Genomic DNA, 22,227 nt, shown 5'->3' on the forward strand with positions numbered 1-22,227 from the left:
AAAAAAATGTGAGCACGACAGTCACCACTTGCTTAAAATAACCACTACAACTCCATAAATATATACTGTATCATATCCTGTTATTACAGTCGGTATGTATGCGCTGCAATGATGTGGATGAATTTTCAACAAAACCTGTGCTTTTTTTAAAAGAACAGAAAAAAACAACGTTTCTTTCCTTTGAAGCGGTCGTATTTACTAGGTCACTAGTCCTTCTCCTTTTTTCCCCGGGAAAGTCTCAAACTCAGCTAGCTAAGGAGCTTACGCCGCTGAAAGGCAACAATCTAAGCACTCAGCCAGGTAATGACCTGCGTCACTAGAATTAAAGCGCATGCTTTCCTGCTTCCAACGCACGAGTTACAGTTTGTTGTCATTTCTTTTTCACACTTCCTGCCCGTCTCGCAGCCTGCGGGTTCATTTGATGCGGAGTCGGCGCGGCGCGCACGCTGTAAGTGAGCCGCCAGGAACAACAAGTCCAGTATTCTGCTCCCTGTGCTTAGTGTTGCCCTGAGCCGACCCCTGCTGAAACATCTACTCAATGTAAACTCCACAGCAGCTCCCAAAAACAACACACAGCACCACTGAGTGATCAAGTGACCTGAAACGACTTGGGAGTCTGAGTGGTGCATTATGTAAAAGACTGCAGAGAACAAAAAAGAAAAAAAAAAGGCAGATTTGACTCAGTTGGGAGCTGCAGAGCAAAGTTATTAGACTAAAACTGACAAAAGCTGCAATTGAGAAAACATTTTCGTGAACTGAAACGAATAAAAGCAGTACTTAATGAGGGCAAAATTATAACTAGCTGGAGCTATGTAGTGCACATATAAACTAAGTAAATTACGTCACTCGGTGCTCCTCCTGAAGCCAGTCTGCAAAATGGCAACAGCAAAAGTTGGAAGAAAACACCAGTCAATTGGTTGTTCAACAATAATTGAATCCATTTTGTGAAAAAAATTATCTTCTGTTGAATATTTATTACTGAACCGATGCATGCATAATCGAAATGCAATACTTTGGTTCATTTTTAGGTGCAGAATTTAAAAAAGACAAAAGATTGAGTCACATGCAATCGTTTTCATTGTGTTCTTTGACTTGAAGCTACAGGTAACTCATTCTTAGCTAGCTAGCTACCAAGGTCAAAGAATGAAAAAACTCAAACTAAACGTTTAATAGAAAACTAGCAATCCTACTCTTAAAAACGAATTAAAACAAACTGAATTAGTCAAAAAGTAACAGCGAAATACAACTAAACTATAATGAAAAACCCCAAAATCATTGAGGTGGTCTGCGCTCTTACCTGGCTGGAGGCCTTCAGGATCTTGGAGCGGAAAGGCACGATGGCGCACAGCACAGACAGGAACCAGAAGATGAAGAGGACCCCTGAGGACTGGACCCCGTGTAACCTCTCGTACTGGATCAGGAACGTGGCCAGCAGCTGAGAGAGGAAGAGGAGGAAAAAAAGGAGAAGCTGAGTTTCATATTAGCCGGAGCAAAGCGGCGGAGGTCCCGTTAGGTGAGCTGCACTCTGACAGGGGTTAGCATCCTGATTACAATCTGTTTTCCATCAAACACGGGGTCAGACTCCCGTTAATCCACAAATTTTCTGGATTTGTCGTAAGCCGGCGCAGCTCTTCTGAAGTGTACGGATTATCTGAGCCGTTCATCTGAGCCTTTTTAGCGCTACATCGCAGCTAAATGCTGGAGTCAGAGCCGCAGGGGGAACTGAAACTAGCCGTGATCCGAGGTTATGCACTATGACTTTATATTAAACTGTGAGCTTTTATCAGAGATCAGATGGGAAAGTGGATATCTTTGGGTTTAAATGTCGGATTTACTGATGCTTTTGCAAAACAGGAAAAAAAAAGAAAAGTCACAGCAAACAGAAGATTAGTGACCCTGGATCAAATCAGAACATCATGATTTGCTAAGATCAGATGGGAGAAGGTTAAATTCTGGAGCAGGCCTTGAAGAAAGAAAAGGGCTGCAATGAGTAGTTAATGATCTTTATGACATCTGATGGTGATGTTCCTCCAGAGATCAGCGCGTTCTTTCCGTTACGACTCGGAGAAACAAGAGCGCATTTATATTCAGCTGTCCTCCGTCTCAACCTCAGGTCGTCTGCAGCCTCCATCAGTAGGAATTATATTTTTTAAAACCACATCCATTAACCAAAAACATGTGTGAAAACATATGTAAATGTGGTGAGAACGAACACAAGCAAATCAGTAGCTAGACATTAACATTTACTGTAATTCTGCTTCACAAAATATGACAGACTGCTGCAATTCAACAAGTGTTTTCTATCATTTTAAAAAAAAAAATAACTCTATGTGTAAATCTAACTAGTTTAACTTAAAAGAAAAACGTCCTTCTTCTCAGAGTTAAACTGAACACTGAAGTATTGTCACAAAAAACTGCTGAAAGTATTTTAATTTCTTCCATCTCTTAGATATTTGCACTGAAGTAATGACTGATGTTCTACCTTCATGATTCTGCTGAAAGTATTGTCAGTGATCGTTTTCTTACTTGAATTCTTTCAGCTTGTCTTGTAGGTAATAACACGGGTCTCTGCATATTTCACCAAGTAAAATTTTAAACTTTTTAAGACCATTAAGAATGAAATTTAAGAACTAAATATTCACAGAAATATACGAACTCCGTCCAGACAACTGGAGATAAGTTTCCATTTACCCGTTAAAAACATATAAAAAAGCTAGCCAGCTAGCTAGCAAGGTTAGCAATGATAGCCTCAAGTCAAAGAACGCAATAAAAATGTTTGCATGCGTCTCAAACTTTTGCTTGAAAGAAAAGCAAAAGAATGTAAAGAATATATGAAATTAAATAGTCAGGACAAAATTTAAGACCTGCGATTAATGTATTTAAGGCCAACTTACTTTTTAAAAATGAATTTAAGACAATTTAAGGCTTTAATTTTAGGTATATATTAAGGTATATATTAATTTAAGACTTTCTAAGTGTCTGCCCTGAGCATGACATTCTTATTCCAGATGTTTTACAAACGTCTTTTCATGCAGCAAATTCTGCAACAGGTTCCCATGAACTGAACGACGAGACAAGTTGTTTGCCTTCACATTTATACGTTTTCCTATAAAAGCAGAAGGTTTGGCTGCCTTCACTGCTGGAGACCAGCTTGAATGCTCAACCACAGGGGAGCTGCACAAAATTCAGCTCCGCGTGACGCTGCTGCGTTAGAGCAAAACAATCTTATGCTAACACAGTTTGTTAGAACAATAGTTAGCATATCATTTTCATACGAGATGAAACCTGCAATTTAAAAAAAAAAAAATCTGTAGGGAGTGCTGCTGGTCCCATCTGTTATCACTGCAACAGCATCACAGATGTGCGCTCCACACTTTGAATTTGCATATGCAAAAATAAATGTACAACCCCTATGCTGCAGGACATACAGTCCATGAATGGCCTTTTGTAAAGCTGTCGCTCTTTGACCCATGCTACGCTGCACGTTCCTTACCATGGTGATGCCGAGCACCAGCGGGGTGATGAAATAGATGGGGGGCGGGGACTGACCCTGCTGCAGCTCGTGAAATGTGTAGAAGAGGTCGGCCCAGCACACGATCCAGAGCAACAAGCCGAACGCCTGAGGGAAAAGGAAAAGCAGAGTGAGAATAAAACAAATGAAACGATAGAAAAACAAAGAAGAGGTGGGAGAAACAGGAGAGAAGGGTTCAGCAGTTCACTTCCTAGTGAGAAAAACAGGAAGTTGATCATTTAGTTTTTATTTGTCTGTGGTGTGATGATTTGAATGAAGCCTTCCTTTACTTCGCCTGTTCTGGTTTACAGATCAAAGGTGCATGTGAATTAAAACTAAACACACTTTTTAAACAGTTTCTATTGTTTATGAATTATAGTTTATACACTTTTCCAATAGTAAAGTTCAAACACTTTTCAAGCATTTTCAAGGTACGTTTTCAAACCTTTCCATCACCACACTTTGGAGATGAAACCAGAATAAATTAATTAAAAACGACAGATTCAATTCACTATTAGATGACATCATTTATTCCTGTGGTAGTAACCTACAGTGCAGGGACAAAGAAAGCTAAAACACAGTTTTGTTTTCAAAATTCTCTTTAACAAACCTAACACACTCACCTGGTCCGAGAACGAAGCAAAAATTTTACAATTTCAATGACCTAATTAAGATATAAAATATAAATCAACCTTTTTCTCAAATACACAGATTAATAAGTCGTTGAGACACTAGGGGTAATAAATATTCATTACATTGAAACAATCCAAGCAAATCATGTTAAGGTAAATTATCTTAGAGCTCAAATTAAATACTTAAACATAATATACTTTTAAAAAAAAATTTTTTTAAATGTTCTCTCAACGTTTTCTGGCTTTTAGCAATTAGAAATCACTTTGGTAATTCTAAATTACCTGAGACAAGAAAAAGTTTGTCTTATTTAACTTCAGGCAGTCAGAAAAAAATGTGTGTTTTCATTCAGTGTATGAAAATATCTGGTTTCAACTCTAAATAAAATATGGACTTTTAATCAAACATTTGATGGCACTTTGTTACAAAATGGCGTGCTTTAAATATCACACACTTTCATGGACTCCAAACCTTGAAAACACCTAATTTAAATCAAGCCTTTCAAGGGTTTCAAGCACCTGTACAAACGCTGTCGATTCAGAAATCTGGACTTTAAGTTTCAGGCTCCTCCATGGTCGAGCTCCTTCCTATATTACTGAACTATTTACCGTTTTTTTCCTTAAGATCTTACTTAATGAGACAATGTCCCACTTACTGTTTTGAACCTGTTCAGCAGCGACATCATGATGTACCCTCGGCTGCTCTTCTTCAGGTAGTAGATGTAGGCCGGAGAGGCTACCCATAGGAAGACACAGGGCAGCCATGCCAGGACGGACAGCTGGAAACACTCGGAGAGGTCGGGCAAGTCCGTGTGGAACGTCTGGTTCGGTTCCTGCAGAGGACCAGACGATTGGCTGGTTAGTTCACACAACAGGGTGTCTCAAAAAGAAAAACTCCAGATTACAACACCTGGGTCATCTCACTGGACAGGACAGAAGCTTCAAAATAGATGGAATCAGAGTCAGAGAGATTAAACAACACGGTTATGGTTAGTTTTTTAGATCAAGTAAAGGAAAACAAAGGAATCCTGAGCAAAAACATCTCAGTTGTTACTTTGTTGCACCAGAAGCCCAATAAAACTTTCCTCAGAGCCTGGAGTCAAGAAGCAACAGACTTCCTCCCTCCATAAAGTGTTCATAGCTCTTGAACTTCACCACATTTTGTCACCTTACAACCATAAACCTCAATGTGAGTTCAACTTGATTCTTTTTTCTATTTTCAGATGACAATGTCTGGATTATTATTTTATAGCCAAAGCTTCTTCACAACTATTATTCTATAAATATTTGTTTTATTCCTGTCTTCATGGTGATACCTGTTCACTAACGTTCTATAACGAAGCTCTGAGAACATCTCAAATTAAAATACATGCAGAGGAACTTCTTTTACTTATCATTTGAGTTGTCAAGGTCTCCGAGCGTTTTATTGGGGACCAAAACTGCGACATTTGTTACATTTTCAGCTGATGTGGTTCGCTTTCACACTGCAAGCTAAACTCTTCAAAAACCTGTTCACCTCCTCACCTGTGGTGGCGCTGTATAAAGAGCCACAGAAGGTAACGACACAAAAACCTCTGAGGAAAACATGAGGGCAGCTTCCTTATTCATGAAATGTAAACAAATGTGGAATGACATCTGACTTTAGCTGGTGTAGGACTGAATTGGTTTGTAAAAGACCACAGGCCATTTCTCCCACTAGCGTTGGACTCGTTTGTTTTGGTTACATTTACCCATAATGCCCCACGGTAGACTCCGCTTCCTGCTTTTGGAGCGGTCTCTGGTCCACTTTGTGTTCACATAGGCTTTCGAACAGAACCGGAGTTCACTTCAACCGAACCAAGACCAAGGCTTGTAGGCTCAGACTTTGTAGACAAACAACTAGAGTTCGATTAAAGCGGACTAAACAGGGTTGGTGTGAACGCGTTATAAAACCACAAATTATTTTCTTTTCAACTCACAATTTAGCTTTTTCTTTTTGCTCTGTGACATAAAACCCACTCAAACACATTCAAGTTTGTAGCGGGTGAAAGAAAATTCAAAGGTCATGAATGCTTTTTCAAAACACAGTAGCAGCTGGAGGATCAGGTTTACATTATGGAGCTCCTTTCATGCCTGACGTGCATTCCTATTACCTGTAGGGACACTTTGGCCCTTTGCAGATTCCTACACAACTTCTTGAGGTGAGAAAAGGAGACATTTTGAACTGACTTTGAAAACTAACAACTAGGATGGACAATGTGGACCTAAAAATGCTACATTTCTTCCAGTGGTAACTTTCTATTTATTGAATTTACACTCATAAAAAGACACTAAAAGACATTTTACTAGAATTGATTAGGTATTTCTCATCTTTATTAGAAAGAACCTTCAAAAAATGCTTCAAAACGCAAATATCTTGACAGTAGACAATCAGACTAAAGAGAAGCAACTGAAGCTGCAGGAATCTGACACACTTTCCCACTGATACGAGATGCAGAATCTGTCTTCATCTGCTCCCCGTAGCGATTTCAGTAAACAGTTATTTGTTGCCTTTTTAATGTACAAGAGTGATATTAAAAGATTTAATGCAAGACAGTGTTATTAAAAATATCCAATATTTCAAAGAGTGCTTAACGGTATTAAAAAAGACACCGCCCAGTGGCTCTGAAGGCCAACATTTGTGTTGCCTGAGGCACTTAAAGAAAATCAAAAATCAATATTTGCCCCCGTCGTGAATCTGGATTTGACCTCTGTGTACAATGGATGTGTTGTAGTCACCACACTGTAAAAAAAATGTGAAGATTTTTTTCTGGGTTTTTTTTTGTTTGTTTTGTGACGCAACCATTTCAGATTATTAAACAAATCTGAATGCAAAGATAACCAATCAATCAGAAATCAAACATTTCTGAAAAAAGGGTAATTCAAAGTGTTCAAATAATCCAAGTGATCAATAATCCATTTTTTTATGGTTCAAAGCAACAGTAAATAGGTGGGTTTTTAGTATTAATTTAAAGGAGCTCAGTGTTTCAGCCGTCTTATAATCTTATTTTCTTTTATAACTTGCAGTAGTAGATGTTTAATGAAAGGGCTCCAAGGATTGAGCCTTGGGGAACCCCGTATGTAAACTATAAAACAAACAGTCTCCAAGTAAAGATTTTACTAATCAAAGCAAAACAAATATTTTGAGCAAATAAGTTTTCTGCTGAACTCTAAATCAGCAGAGCAATTCAAGGTTCTTATTACTTTTTCTCCTATTTTCACTTTGGGAACAAAACAAGAATACTTTTGACTGCACTGTGTCTGACTTCAAGTGATTTTTCACAGACTTGAAAAATGTTAACCTTAATATAAAGTTGTGCCTCTTCTTAGAAGAAATCAATGAGTGTTCATCCAGTGAACTATGAATGAACTTAAACTCTTAGAGCTACACTCCATGAGTTGTAACAGTGATTCAGCATTAAGGTGAGACTCCGTCACATCAAAACTTGTGCAATAGCCGTGACTCATCCTTTAAGGTTGTTGGAACAATAGGAACAGTGGAGATCATCCGGAGGTGAAAGATAAAGTAAACATATTTCATACTGCAGTGAGTCGTGACCCCTAGCGCTGCTTCCCTGGACAAACACGCCTGAAAGCCCGCCCACAGGCGGTTCAAGATAAACACAGCTGCCAACCTCCCCTGCTCCACAGACCACTCCTATCAGTACTAACCCGTGTCCACCACTGAGTGTGTGAGCAGAAGAAGAGTGAAGAAAAGAGATAAAAATGTCTGCGTCTACCTCAGAGACCTATTCCGAGGAAACACATTTTGACTGCTTGACTAAACAAAAATAGAATTTTGGTACGTTTTAGTTTCAGGCATCGAAATTGACAAATTCAGCTTGACGTCTCATGGCTTTCTTTTTACTTGAGACCTTCTCTATATCGCTCTATTTTAATAATTCAAATGCCAAATATACCTTAATATGTGTGTCACAACGCACAGTGGAAACCGACTTGGTGATACGGCATAAACTAACAGCCCACATTTTCTGCTCTTGAGGGTTCAGCCAATCAGCATTAAGGAAAAAATAATGGTGGTCTTGGATTGGCTGGTTCTGCAACCACCAGTCAAAGCATGTCTAGCAGCATTCCTACTGGGTACTTCAGCTTCCCAAGCATCATTTCCTTTCTAGTATTTCAAATATGCTCTACAAAAAAAAATGTATTCATTAAAAAAATTTGCTAATACATTGGCATTAGAAAAATGCAGAGAAAAATCAAATATCCCATGTAAAATATAAAAAAATGTGAACAAGTTCAAATGGTGTGAATACTTTTGTGAGACACTGCACACCTGACAGTAAGTCAGCAATTGCTGAAAATGACAGAGGTTTAGCTCTGAGTAGGACCATCTAAATCCCCAGTTGCTGCTTTGACTGTTTCGTATAGAGCTTAACTAAGTCAGAGGACTCCAAAGCTCTTTACACTGCAGTCTGTCATTCATTCGCACATTCACACGCATGATAGTTTAAACTACTGAAGATATGTAGATGCAGTGCGAAGAAAAAAAAAATTATGTTGGAATGATTTTGCCAACATTGGCAATCAATAAAGGAATAAAGCAATATCTTGATTAAGAAATTAATGTGGCAAATATTCCAACAAAAAATAAATAAGAACTTTACAAACTTATTTGATTACAGAGTGGCAAAATTTCTAATAGTTTTGATTTAACATTGTTTAATATTCAATTTTTTATAGATTTTTCTAATTTTTTTATTCATATTCAAATTTGTATTTATTGTCAGTTTCTTAGATCATACATTGATTTATTTTCTCCTATTTCCTTTTTTCATTTTCTCTTCTGTTTTTTTCTAATTTACCTTTTTTTTCCCCCCTTCATGTTCTACTTAATTTTTCCTTCTGAATCTTTGCAGGAGCTAAACTAACCAAAGGAGAAGAGGGTCTAGTGGGCGGGAACTCAGAGCCCGCTTCTCACCTATTGGCCAATATCAAGATCCAAGCTGGGAAAGATTTGTATTTTTCATTGTTGGATACAATGTTTTCCACATTAATTACACTTTCAAGCCATTTATATATTCCTACTTTTATTGCCAGTGTTGGCAGGATCAGTCTTCCATACCAACAAAGGCGCTTCTAAAAACAGGACAATTTATTGTAGAAACAAATTATTCTGGAAAGATTTGAAGCAGAGAGGAAGCAAAGCCAAGGAGTTGGAGAAAAAGGCAACAAATTACATCAATGTAAATAGTTTATATTATCTGAGGCCAGTTCGGCGAAGGCAGAGATCATGTGAGGAATTTAACTATTCGAGAATTTTATACGAACAGGATACAGCTGGGACAGACTAGAGCAGGAAACGAAGTAAATCATGACACCAAAAGAGAAACAAGAGCCACAGATGGAGGTGTGATAACCGATATGGAAGAAGATTCAAAAAGGAAGTTATGTCTTCAATGTGGCAAGATGTATAGTTCATAATCTCACACACAGCACCATTCCTTCCTTATTAGTTACCTAACATGTTTCCTTTAAGCCCTGAGATGTGAGGAAGAGGTAAAACAGGTAAACAGAAAAGAGAGAAAAGCTAAAACAACAAGAAGGAAGATAAAACAGACAAAAATTTGTTTATCCATCTCCCACTCCATCCTAATATCATTCATAAACAACATTCCCTCATATTTTGATTCCTCTGTTTGAGGCAGAAACCCAGACGAAGCAATTCTGATTATAATCAGTCAAATGTGCCTCAAAGCTTTAGCTCAAAATGAAACATTTTTATTTTATTCTGGCTTTTATGGCCAGGATTTATTGAACCCCCAAACCTGAGGAGGTGGAGTGGAAACTGATTGACATACTGCTGTAAAGAGTTCACACCCAAACCTTCAGAACAAGTTTATAATCAGGTTTAAAATGAATGTACAGACATAAGTCTGAGTGACACAAGTTCCTCGCATTCTGGGTGAACTTCCAAGTATTCTTAGAGGCAGTTTTGTTGCATAAACACACTCACTTAAAAAAAAAAAAAAAAAAAAAGTAGATTAGATGCAAAGCTGTGTTTTACGATTACTGGCAGATGATTTTGCAACTGCTCAAGCATTCGTGGAACGCTTAACCAGCAAATATCAAGCTACAAAACCATAATTCAAGAAGTTAGCACAAAATGAGAAGTATAGTTCGCATTAAGAGGAAATGTGTGAACGGTATTTAGAAAAACAAAGGGAAACATAATTACAAAAACTATTTCTACTGATAATCATCGAAAAAGGGGGAAGCTGCTGTTGAACCATTATTGTCTAATCATGTAGTTCAGGCATCCCAGAGAGCTGAAAGACAGTGATGACAGAGTGAGGCCCGTTGCGCCTTTTCATTCCTTCTCCTGTTGCTATGAGATGAAGATGACACAACTAAACTGTAGCTATAGTTATTTCCTCTCCAGCGACTCTTTATTCCTCTGGAGGAGAGTTGCAGAGCACGCAGGTATCGACAGGGAAACCAGACTGAAATGTGGCCTTTAAAATTTCTTACTGATTGCAACCACACGTGTCACTGAATGGGTTTGAATGAGCTGGTTACTTGGCAACAATGCTATCAAACCATTTGTCCATAAAATGAAGGGGAAAGCCTACATTTGCCTCGTCATTCGAATTTTAATGCTGGACTTAAAGGAGGCAAAAGGAAATCCAACATTTTCATTATGATGCAATTGGAGGAAAGAAAAAAAACAGATGGGAAAGAAAGTCTGTGAAAGAAAAGGATTATGCAGCTGTTTCTGCTGTAATGAACCAGAGTTAGAATCATTATCTTCAAACGGAGAAACCCTGGAAGAGAGGCAAATCTTCCCTGACCTGACAGAGTTACCCCAATAGCACCGAGTATTGCTCCATTCTGTTCTTGGCGCAGCCTAAAATGTACAATTTTGCTAACTCAACAATGTCCCATTTGAGCACAGCTAAAGCACACCAACAGGAACGCCATCTCCGATAGAGCTACAGCCTGTCAGGGTTGGTGTTACATGTACTCGGCCTGCTTTGACCTTGTCAGATTTATGTTCTCTCCTAATAACTAAAGCCATTAATTTGACAAAGAGCAATTTCCTCTTCATAATTTGCAAGTTGGCTGGCAAAGAATAATCTGTTTAAACTCCCACTGTCAGCACACAATGCAAGACATATCCTGCTAGTCGCAGCCAGTTGTTTATGCCATGTTAACGTGGACTGATGTTTAAATAAGGATATAAAAGTCAATCCAGGGTATTGGCCTGGGGCTTTTTGAAATAATCGGCCTCACCAGATTTGAGAAACTTCCGACCCTTCCTCAGTGAGTCATGAGGCCATATTCTGTGCAGAAATGTTTTTTTTTTTTTTTTTTTTTAATCATTGAATTATAAACAAAACTGTATTATAGGCTGTACATGTTGATGGTAAAGAGAGAATCCTCCAACTTTCTGGGTCTTTTGCATGATGTGTTCAGATTATTTGGGCCAAATATTCCCAGGATCCTGCCAAAGGTGCATAGAGAGAGCAGCAGGAACCCCATTACAACGTATCTATCTGTAGATTTTTATGTGGAATGTAAACCCAAATTTTTTGTGAAGAATTTGCCTCTTCACTGATTTTTTCCCTCGTAAATTTTACCTAAAATATTTGAAAGAAAATGCTGGTTAGTTAGCAGGAAAACCTAGGCACAATGCTACTTGGCGTGGTATTATGAGTTTGGAGGCTCTGATTGGTTGTACCCCCAAGACCGGACTTTGGTGAACTGTAGCTGTTAGCTTCTATGATAGTGCTAAGATGGTTTCCACAGCATATTAAGGTATATTTTGAGTTAAAAATAAGGATGGTTCCAAGTGTTTTTAAATGGAAGATTTTAGCTATTTGCTGGTGGCTGTGGCTCCAAACTCATGAATACTGGGGGTCTGACTGTTGCCAGATTGTAAGGCGTTTTCTTTAAGTTTTGTTTCAAATCAAAACATCCTCAGCAGGAGCAAGGAGCGAGTTTACCAAAGACTGGAGATGTCAAATCAGATGAATCTGTGGAAACGTAAGATAAAGCTACGTCCCATAGGTTACATGTTAGATGATAGTAGACCCTAGTGAAGCATATTGACCTGACCTGCACAATCTCCATTTACTTAACACACAGAAGAAAGTAGAGAGTGCAGAGTGTAAAAGGTCGTTGGTGAGAGAGTTAAGTAAGACACAGTCAGAATCACATGTAGAGTGTTTTTGGACTGATTTTATTGAAGTATCGGACTATGACAGAATGTCGATTCATCAGTAATACGTTATATTTAGGTACAAATACCACTTGTTTTCAATCATAGCAGTCAAGAAGAACTGCAAAGATCTCAGCACACAACACAAATATAACGATGAGTTTGACCAGTGGGACAGAACCCTGTGAGAGGGAGAGATGGTCACCGACATTGTTTCGTCTGAAGATAACTGCTGGCCTATCAGTAAACGCGGCATAATCACAGAGGGCTTTTATTGACGGTAATGTGTCTGCTCGTGTCGGAGCAGAATTGCTGGAAACCCAATACGTCTGGTGTGTACTGTCCCCTGTGGATTCAATGCCAAGGAATAATAAACGTCCTCGCCGAAGTTACGACGTTACGAACAATACTGGAGGAGCAGACAGATTATGGCCAAGATGCGGCGCCAGATTCTGATCCATTTTGGGGAGTCATTCAGAAAAAAAGTTGATTTGAGAAGAGTCAAACAATTAACAATTAACAGGCCTTAGCTGGTAAAACTTTTGATATTTGGTGTAAGGCTACACCTTAACCTTAGATAAGAAGGACGTAGTTTATAATGCAACTAAAAGTGAAATCAATGCAAAATGGGGAAATTCCTTATTAACCTTTGAATTCTTATTGCGTATTGATCCGCCGGTTTCTCACCTGGTAAATGGAACCATTCATTATGTCAAATTTCTCAGGCATTTCTATAAACCTAACGAGTGCAATGACTTTCCTTCAGACTACATTTGCTGTTTCACCTTTCCGCTTTGCTTCTTGAGTTCCTGCCACACGCCTGACTCAATACAGATTTGTAAAGTAAATAATAAGATCAAGTAGTTTATGCTTTCAATTTATATGAAAAGTTAAGCTGTTTTCTAAGAAATCTGAGCAGTCAAAAAGCCACAATCTCCCAAGTCTTACAGTCTGTCTGCTTGGTATCTTAATGGAAAGTTGCGCATCTAATAATGAAATTAATACTTTAACAACATAACAGGTTTAAAATATGTTTTCCACTATTTTGTTTTTTAGTTTCTCAATGTTCCTACTTCTCTCCATGGCCTGCTCATACTATATTTTACTGATCTGATGAACTTTGTCCCGATCAGAGATGCACAGATTTTGCCAACAGCGTCATCTCTTGGAAGACGACGCTGTTGTTTTCTTCTTCTGCTCATCATCTGGTCCGTCTTTCTCTTCATCTGTTGGCCGTTTGGCACCACCAACAGACTGGCTAGTCTTATTTTAGACCCTGTCGGCGCTGACGCCCGCAGGGACCCCTAGTGGGTGGATACCGTTGTCGAGATTTAGGTCACACTGGCTTTGCAGTCAAGTGGACAATAGAGCAGACAAGGAGGTGTAAAACAGAGCTTTCACAAATCGGTTGTAAGAATAGGGTAGGGGGAAATGAGGATGCATCGGCTGGTAGGATAAGACAATAGACCGTATTGGGTTCACCAAAACAAGAAGATACCATTTTTTAAAAGATATAATTAGAACACAAAAAATCCCTATTTTTAAGTAAAAGTTTCACAAACTGTGTTTTTAGGAATGTCTGTAGAATATTCCAGTCCAGCTATCACAAGTCACTAACATTATTTTTCTAACATAATCCTAAAGTTGTTCTGGTGCCAACATAGAATTGATTTGTGTAAATAGAATAAAGGTTTCATAAATTTCAAACATCCAGTTGTTTTTAGATCAGACTAAACATTTTAGATTGTGAAACAGCCCGTTAGCTTAGCACCAACAGGAAGCTCAGAGGCCAAGTTCAGCCTTGTTAGCAGCAAACGGCTGCCCAGTCAGTTTACTGCAACACAATGCAAAGAAAAAATGTGCATAATATGCATACCGCAAATTTCTGCCTGGAATGTAATAAGTGTTAGCTAATTATTTAAATCACATAATCATCCCATAATCTTCATCTTCACATACAGGAATCATGACAGCTCACATTAGCTTCGCCAGATGAAGTCCCACAATGACTGTAGACTTAAAGTGACAGAACAAGCAACGTCTTGAAAAACATTCCAGAAGGATCATCTACAAAAACAAGACATGGAAAGGTGCTTAGTCCTTTGACATATTAGCAATAAAATGCACTGTGTTTGAATCTGCCAAATGAGGATTAATAAGGAACTTTTTAAGTTACATTAAAAAAAAACTGCCTCAGTATGATGTGTGTTAACCAGAAAAATATTGGATTTTTGAGTTTCTGACTTTTCAGTCAAGCGGAAAATCATCTGATCAGTTTCTTGGAGAACCTCTAAAATATGTATATTTTTAATTAAGAATTGAGAAAGTATCGGCGTTATGATTTAAGTCTGTGAAGGTTTACGAGAGGAGACAGCAGTAAAAGGATCTCCACTCAGAATGGGAGGACGGAGACTCTAGAAGAGGAAGTGCTGCCAGCTAAACTCATTGACACCGATATAGAAATCATTAGCGCCATTGTTCAGGCGATTTAGACAAAACACTAGACTGTGCATCAGAGGATTTTCTGAACCTCGACGCTGACAGAATCGAACCAATTAAAGTAGATCCACTGCAGGCCTGTTGCAATAAGCAATAAACCAATTAATCACATAATTTAAAACAACCTCAATAATTTGTGTTTTCACAATTTATTGTTTTGTCTCTTTCTACCAAAAAAAACTGCCTCAGTATGATGTATGTGTTAACCAGAAACATTTTCTACCAAAACCTGGAAGACAAAAGTCTTCAGTCTGGAGCATTGGTCTCTACTAGCACCATTTTATTTTGTTGTTTAATTTACTTTAGATATTTGAAATGTCGTCCAGTTTTAAATGTTCATTAGAATTTAAAGTTTATTGATATCTCAGAATGTATTCTTGCATTATTTTCCCATTACCGTTATATTACTTGAAAATAATCTCAAAAGAACAATATTACTGTTACAATTTATCGTCCAGCAAAATTTGTTATCGTCACATAAACTAATGTCATTTTGACTATGAAAATACGTAAGACAAATGTATTCATCAAATTTAAAACACTTTATTTCTGCTCTCGTAACCTGTAGTTTTAACATCACGTTCCTTCCTTCAAATTTTGAAATACAGAAAACACATATTTCACAACTGTCTCTCTCCTTTGTTCCCTCTCTCTCTGTCAGGTTTTATATTTGGTTAGTAGTACTGAAGTCAGCGACATTTTAGGGATTTTTCAGCAAAATCGAAAACTGAAGTGACGCAACGTTTCTAAATATACGAAAGAAGTAAATCAGATCCTGAAAATGCAGCAGTAGGGAAGTTTCCCACGGAGCCCAACGTGTCACAAAAACTCGTCGTGCCATGGCGGCTTCCTCTTTACGGTTTCGATTCAGCTCTGGCTGCAGTCGCGTCCAGACCCTGATGCTTGCAGATGAATCAAAGAGCGGCACCTCCCTGCGTCTCCTGTCAGGGCTGCTCTTCCTCTTGGCTGTAATCCAAGATGCTGCTGACAGTCTGAATTATTAGTATATAATGCTGCTGATAAACAGGCTTCGGGTGAGCCTGGTAATGTGTGCGGTATATGCCATGCATTCTGTCTGCTTCTGCATTCATCCGTGAACAGGTGACGCCTTTGAAGAGAACATTCTGTTTATTAAATTATACACGTGTCTGGCAGAAGTTTTCCACATTGTGTCACGCTACAGCCACACAACTTAATGTATTTTACTTATATGTTATGTGAGGGAGCAATGCAACACAGCTTATAATTCTGAAGTCAAAGGAAAGGAATGTATAGTTTGAGACTTTTTTGCTAATTCTTCTTTGCCTTTCACAGCGAATCCTTAGTCCGTTGGGGTATGTCACTACTGACTCTGCATGTCATCTAGGCCATTTTGTCTTTGCAATGTAGCTCAATTTATGTCAGGTTACACGGAAATTATCTGCAAACATTAATTTTATGGACTTTGACTGGGTGATTTTAAAAACATGAACATGCTTTATCCCTTTCTTTGGCTACAAGCAGAACTTACTAATTAATTTTTTTTTTTTTGCTGAAATACAAATTGTTTTTTGGGTGGTAATTCATACTACTAACTAAATGCAACCTCAATCAGACTTTTGTGTGAACAGTTTAAAAGCTAAAAGCAACCCACACACAGACGCCTCACCTCAACGGATTGTTTACGTAAGTGATCATTGATTTCGTCGTCACATATAATATTGTCACAATTTCATAACAAGACAAAGGAAAGTACGAACAAAGGAGTGTGCCAAGTGTCGACACTGCTTTCTTCAGCCATTATTCACATAGGAAATTGCCACGTCTGCCTTCTTCTGGTGCAGAATTAAGGCGCAAGTCTCACATCAATAAAGTAAAAATCTGATAAAATGCGACATCACCATTTTGACTGCAGACACTTTGAAAACTATTGCATACGTACTCAATTTTGTACCACATCATACAAATAATTGGTTTATTTATACCTATGGAGGTGGGAAAAATTGGATGTTTTGTTGGTGAAAAGATCATAGTTGGGTCGTTCAGACTGCTGTGACAAAGCTGCCCTCATGAAATCATAAAGGGGCCTGGGTGATAAATCAAATTTTCAGTTTATGAAGATTTATCTTTGTGAAATCTGTATTATTTCTTTCTGCACCAATGCACTCCTCTGGTTTCCATAGTTTGCCTGCCACCATCTTTTTTCATAAGAATGTTTTACAGCTTGTAATTATTGGGACTTTGTTGTGTCAGGTAATCTCCCCGAAAGAACAAAAATCAGAGCAAGTTTGGGAGAACATTTAGTTTTCTCATTTGTAATAATATATAAAGAAAATAAAGTTGGAAAAATTAAATTGATCCAAATCGGAAAAAATAATCACATTTGGGTCGCTTTTGCCTGCTGTGTAAATGTAGCCTTACTCTACCCCCTGTATGGCTTATAGCAAATTGCTAAGTTGAGTTCTCATGTCTTTCTCATAACAATGGCTTTCTTGTTGCCAGATTTGTGAGGGGAACTACTAACAAGTGTCTTTTCCGCAGATTCTCTGCAGCTCCTCCTCCATATTAACTACTGGCCACTAGGTTGCTTTTCTCTGTAGTTCTCTTCTTTGCCTCGCCTATCATTACTCCTTGAAATTTGAGATAATCGCATTGGGTAACTTCCTAAGAGAGATGGCTGAACTTAAGTTGCACTGAACAGTAGATTTGTATTGTTAGATTGGTTTTGATCCAGAGGCATCTTGCTGCAGTCTTTGCAGAGTTTATGACATACTTCATCAACTTTGCCATCAGGTCTGCTTGCAGTTTCAAGGCATTTCTTCAGAAAACCTCTGTGCTTTGCTACAACCCTTGTTGTGCATCAATGAAGCAATAATCATATCACCTCAAAGCTGTTAAAAACAAACCAACAAGGAGAGACATGGTTTGTGATTGGCCTTCTCTTGCCCCAACGCCAACCCCTAACAGAACCTGTTTAGGTTGGGCTTGACTTGATCATGCCCTTAACAAACTCAATAGTTTTCTGGGTATGTTTGAACTGCATGGGGAGGGGCCATCCCCCGCAATCTCTGGAAACTCACTGCAACATCACTGGAGCTGTAGCCAAGCCCAGACGTACATGTAGATCTTGTTAAAATGAGGCATGACAAGCAAACGCTCCCTCTGGGGCAAGACTTCAAAAGCTCTTTGTCTTGACGGGACACACAGCGCATTTCACTGAGGAACCACAGTTAAGCCACAGTTAAAGTTTGTTTGAAAACTGCCATACTGTTTCTACTGCTTCATTTTTAAGCCTCCTGAGGTTTTAAGAGATGGGGTCATTTGAATCGAACAAGTTTGTTTTTTAAGAGGATTTTTTTGTGTGTGTGGTTTCGGGAACTGACGGTCTGACGGGACAATCTTCACCCTTGCTTTCCCGCTAGGACCGTGGGATGGTAAACAAAACAAATAGAAAAGATATTTGCAGATTTACCCATTTGCACATTTTTCCTTGAAAAATAACTCCAAATTTTTTGTGGAAAATTCACACATTTGCAGATTTTTTTTTTTTTTTTTCTTTTTGCAAAACCAATCTAAAATATTCTGGATTTTAGGAAGGGGAAATGCAGCTTGGGAAGCTGAGATATCCAGACACAATGCTACTTGACATGCTATTGGCAAACCACCCAGTACAGGAGCACCATTCATTTTCCTTGGTGCTCATTAGCCTTAATAGGCTAACATCCAATAAGACCGTGAATGTTAGCCTATTCAGTAGTATCAAGACGGTTTACATTTTGTGTGTTAATGCACACTAAGGCATATCTGGAGTTTGAACAAGTAAAGTTGGCAGGTATAAGCATTTTTAGAGGGAATCCCCGGTATTCTTGCACAAGACCAAAAAGCAGAACAGAAAAAAAGAATATTTGGCACAATGAGCATTTTAAAACTACAAAGTCTGACAAGTGTCTACATTTCTTCATTAAGCTAACTGTATTTATAAAAGAGGGATAAAATAACATTAGTTTATTATAATTGCAACTTGTTTTTTTCTCAACTGCAGAAATTATTGTTACTTTTCAGTTTTTATTAAAAGCAGCAGCTTTAACTATTGGCCATGGAGGAGGTGAGGTACCTTTATTCAAGGGTGTCATATTCTGAGTCTTACTCGCAGCGGTTTGTCCAAATATAAACCTTGTTTGAGCTGTCAAATGGACTTCAAGCTGCTGTTTAGACGTCTTAAAAAGAACAACTCTGTAAATAGGACAATTGATCAAGCCTAAGTATTAACTCTGACCTGCACTCAGCATGCACTGCTGAAAGCTGGGGGATTACAGATCCCTCCTGTTTGTTTGAAGTGGACGTGAATAGCAGCAACTAGTTTACGCCACCTGTCATGGCCTCACAAAACAGTTACATCTCTCAGCGGGTTCTACCCAGAGGCAAATCAGCTGGACACTCAAGCACAGCGATGTGTTCGTGGTGAAGGCGGTATTTAGGAAAGAATGTGGGCTGCACAGAGGAGAGGGAAGGAAATCTGGTGTTTCTTGATAGAAACTTAAGATTATTTTAGCTGCTCAAGTTGTCTTTAGAGAAATCAAGATTTCTGTAACAAGCATGTTGCAACAGAGAAACTAACCACAATAACCCAGATTTTAAAAAAAAGCTTTTCTTTTCAAGAAGAAGCCGAAAAACGATGCAGGTTTTTTTTTTTTTAAATATTATTATTATTATTATTATTATTTGCCTGAAATGGATGCATTTAAACAACATTTTATTTATTTTATGTCACCATTTCCTGACTTTTCTTTCCTAAATTAGGTGCAACACTTCAGCAACTTCCCTTCGCTGCCTGAGAAATACTGACAGGAAGAAAATATGCTGACTTTTCTGTCCAGCAGAAAGGACAGAGGTGGAGAATGTGACCTTTGGTGAAGTGAAACAAAATATTGGTGTTAGGGGGACGTGAACGTGAGATTAAAAAAAAAAAAAAAAAAACTTCATAGCAGTTGCTCACATTTGCAATCATTTAGACAACATGAATGACAAACCCAAGTCGCATCTGCATATCCAAAACAACACAAAACAAAAAATAGATAGCTTACTATTTATCTTAGAAATAATAGAAAATATAAAATGGCAATTTATATAAATACTAACAATTAATCACATTAATTGATTACTTATGTGATGTAATTCTAGAACTGGTGCACTTTCACAAGGCTGTTTTGATTAAATTTTAGTGCAAGATGTCTGAGTGACCTCCCAGCATGCAGTCCCACTAATGGCCTAGTCATGTGATTCAGGTGTTGGAGGAAAGGTCAATGTTAAGGCTGCAGGATTCTAGGAAAAATAAAACCGGTAACATCATCTACCTCTCTTTTAAATCCAGTTTGGAGAGCTTCAATTCAAAAACCTGAAACATCTTGAAGAGCAAGACTCTCAGCCACTCCAAGATAAACAAAGCGGGCCACTCCTTTCCACACACCTTTATTATTATGGCTAATAATAATATTTTATGTAACTGCGCAGTAATTTGTCTGAGCAATACAGTAAAATTACTATACAATGTAGTTTTGTGTGAAAACTAAATACAGTATTAGTGCACTCAGTTACTGTCAACTGTTGTATTTTTTTTATTGAATTTTATGTGACTAACACAAAGTAGTATATAACTGTGGAGTGGGAGAAAAATGACACATTTTTAACCAAAAAAATATCTCAAAATTGTGGCATACTGACTTACTAAGTCAATGATTTATAGAATCACTGTGCTTTAACCACCTGTTTTTCTAAGCTGGTGTAACACCAATCCATGATACAATTTTAAGACATTTATTTGGGAAAAAATTGAAAAGTATGAGTCATTTTTGTTTATCGTAATTATGTAGATTGTAGTTTTGATTTTGTCCAATGGCAATGTTTTTGGTTTGAAAAGAGGCTCAATATGGTGATGAAGTTGCTAAATTGTCAGCGTGACCTAATGGGTGGGTCTGGCGGTCTGTCATTGGGGGTTAAGATCGGGTTTCAATACATGTACGTATTGGCCAATCGCCGATCACCCAAAATTAAGGAGATGAGGGCTAATTCATCAATCGGCTGATGTATCCTACAAATTAATCCAAATAAAACACACCAAAGTGAGACAAAAAAATGTATGAACACTGCAAAAGGACTGTATGTACATATTAAAAGGATGCATAACTATGATTGTGTGGAACTCAAAAAAGAACAAACAGAGTATGCTCTGGTTGTAAAACTGCATTTGCGCCATTTCCCCTACTTTGACTTCCAAATTTTGACGTCCAATTTTGCTTCCAAAAATAAAACAGATACGTGAACATCATGAGCTTCAAAAAGCAGCTTGCAAATATTCTGGATCCGTCATACAGGTGAGACTCTGTTCTATCCACCATCTGCACCTTTTTATCACCGCTTCCCATAAAACAACTTTTTCAGTGAGGAACCCTTTGATATAATTCAAACACAGACTTGTACTGTGGACAATAGAGGTTAACTTAACCTTCTGATAAAAGCGTGTATGTAAAGGTAAATCATGAGGGTAAGGATAAATTAATTTTGTGAAATAAACAGATTGAAAAATACTGGAAAAATGTATTATAGACAGGTAAAATGAACCGGTAACAAAATGATGGAGAAAGCTCAACATCCAAAACACACACACACACACACACACACACACACACACACACACACACACACACACACAACAAATGCATCTATCAAGCATGGTGTTTGGATGTGTTATGATTTACATGGATGTCAGGAAAAGCAAAAAGGCTGTACTGACCAATAGGTAAGTGAGTTAGGTGGAAAATAACTTCTGTTTTTTTTAACACACATCAGTTTCACTACGCTAAAATAATCCATGGACTGTAAATGAGCAAACCCTCCACATGTTATCACTGCATACAAATGATACTCAACAAAGCATTAAGCTTAGGACTGCACCGTATATTGTCTGTCTGCAATATCCAATATTGGAGCTGGGCAGGACTGATTGGATGCAATACTTGGCACACTATTATGATATTTAGAAAACATAAATTAACGCTCTGCCAATGAAAAGATGTATATATATATATATATATATATATATATATATATATATATATATATATATATATATATATATATATATATATATATATATATATATATGCCCACTTAAGACTTTTATTGCCCTTGATGTATAATCCTGATGCAGTTTTTAATGGCCGAACTGTTAAAGCTCATTGAACTAGCTGGAGAGATAATGATGATGATGGTGAAGATGATAATGATGATGATCATGGAAAACAAAGAAAAGAGGCATGAAAACCTAAGTTAACTTATATTAAATGCAATATTAAACAATAGAAATAGCTGCATCTCAAAGCCCTGATATAATGTTATCATGTTGTTTTTGG

At 37.8% G+C, this 22,227-nt stretch overlaps 1 protein-coding gene across 3 annotated transcripts in view; it reads right to left on the reverse strand.

Annotated features, from left to right (window-relative positions):
• The window catches only part of abcc3 (ATP-binding cassette, sub-family C (CFTR/MRP), member 3), a 60,278-nt gene that overhangs the window by 37,243 nt on the left and 808 nt on the right, over positions 1-22,227 (reverse strand). For all 3 annotated transcript variants that reach the window (XM_088000917.1, XM_088000915.1, XM_088000916.1), the window contains exons 2-4: positions 4,797-4,973; positions 3,494-3,619; positions 1,298-1,435 (exon numbers count right to left, since the gene is read on the reverse strand). In XM_088000917.1, the coding sequence (XP_087857043.1) occupies positions 1,298-1,435; positions 3,494-3,619; positions 4,797-4,973 (441 nt within the window). The remainder of the gene's footprint in view (positions 1-1,297; positions 1,436-3,493; positions 3,620-4,796; positions 4,974-22,227) is intronic.

This window comes from Poecilia mexicana, unplaced genomic scaffold (genome assembly GCF_051168715.1).
Source record: "Poecilia mexicana isolate PSO_F unplaced genomic scaffold, ASM5116871v1 scaffold_19, whole genome shotgun sequence".
NCBI lineage: Eukaryota > Metazoa > Chordata > Actinopteri > Cyprinodontiformes > Poeciliidae > Poecilia > Poecilia mexicana.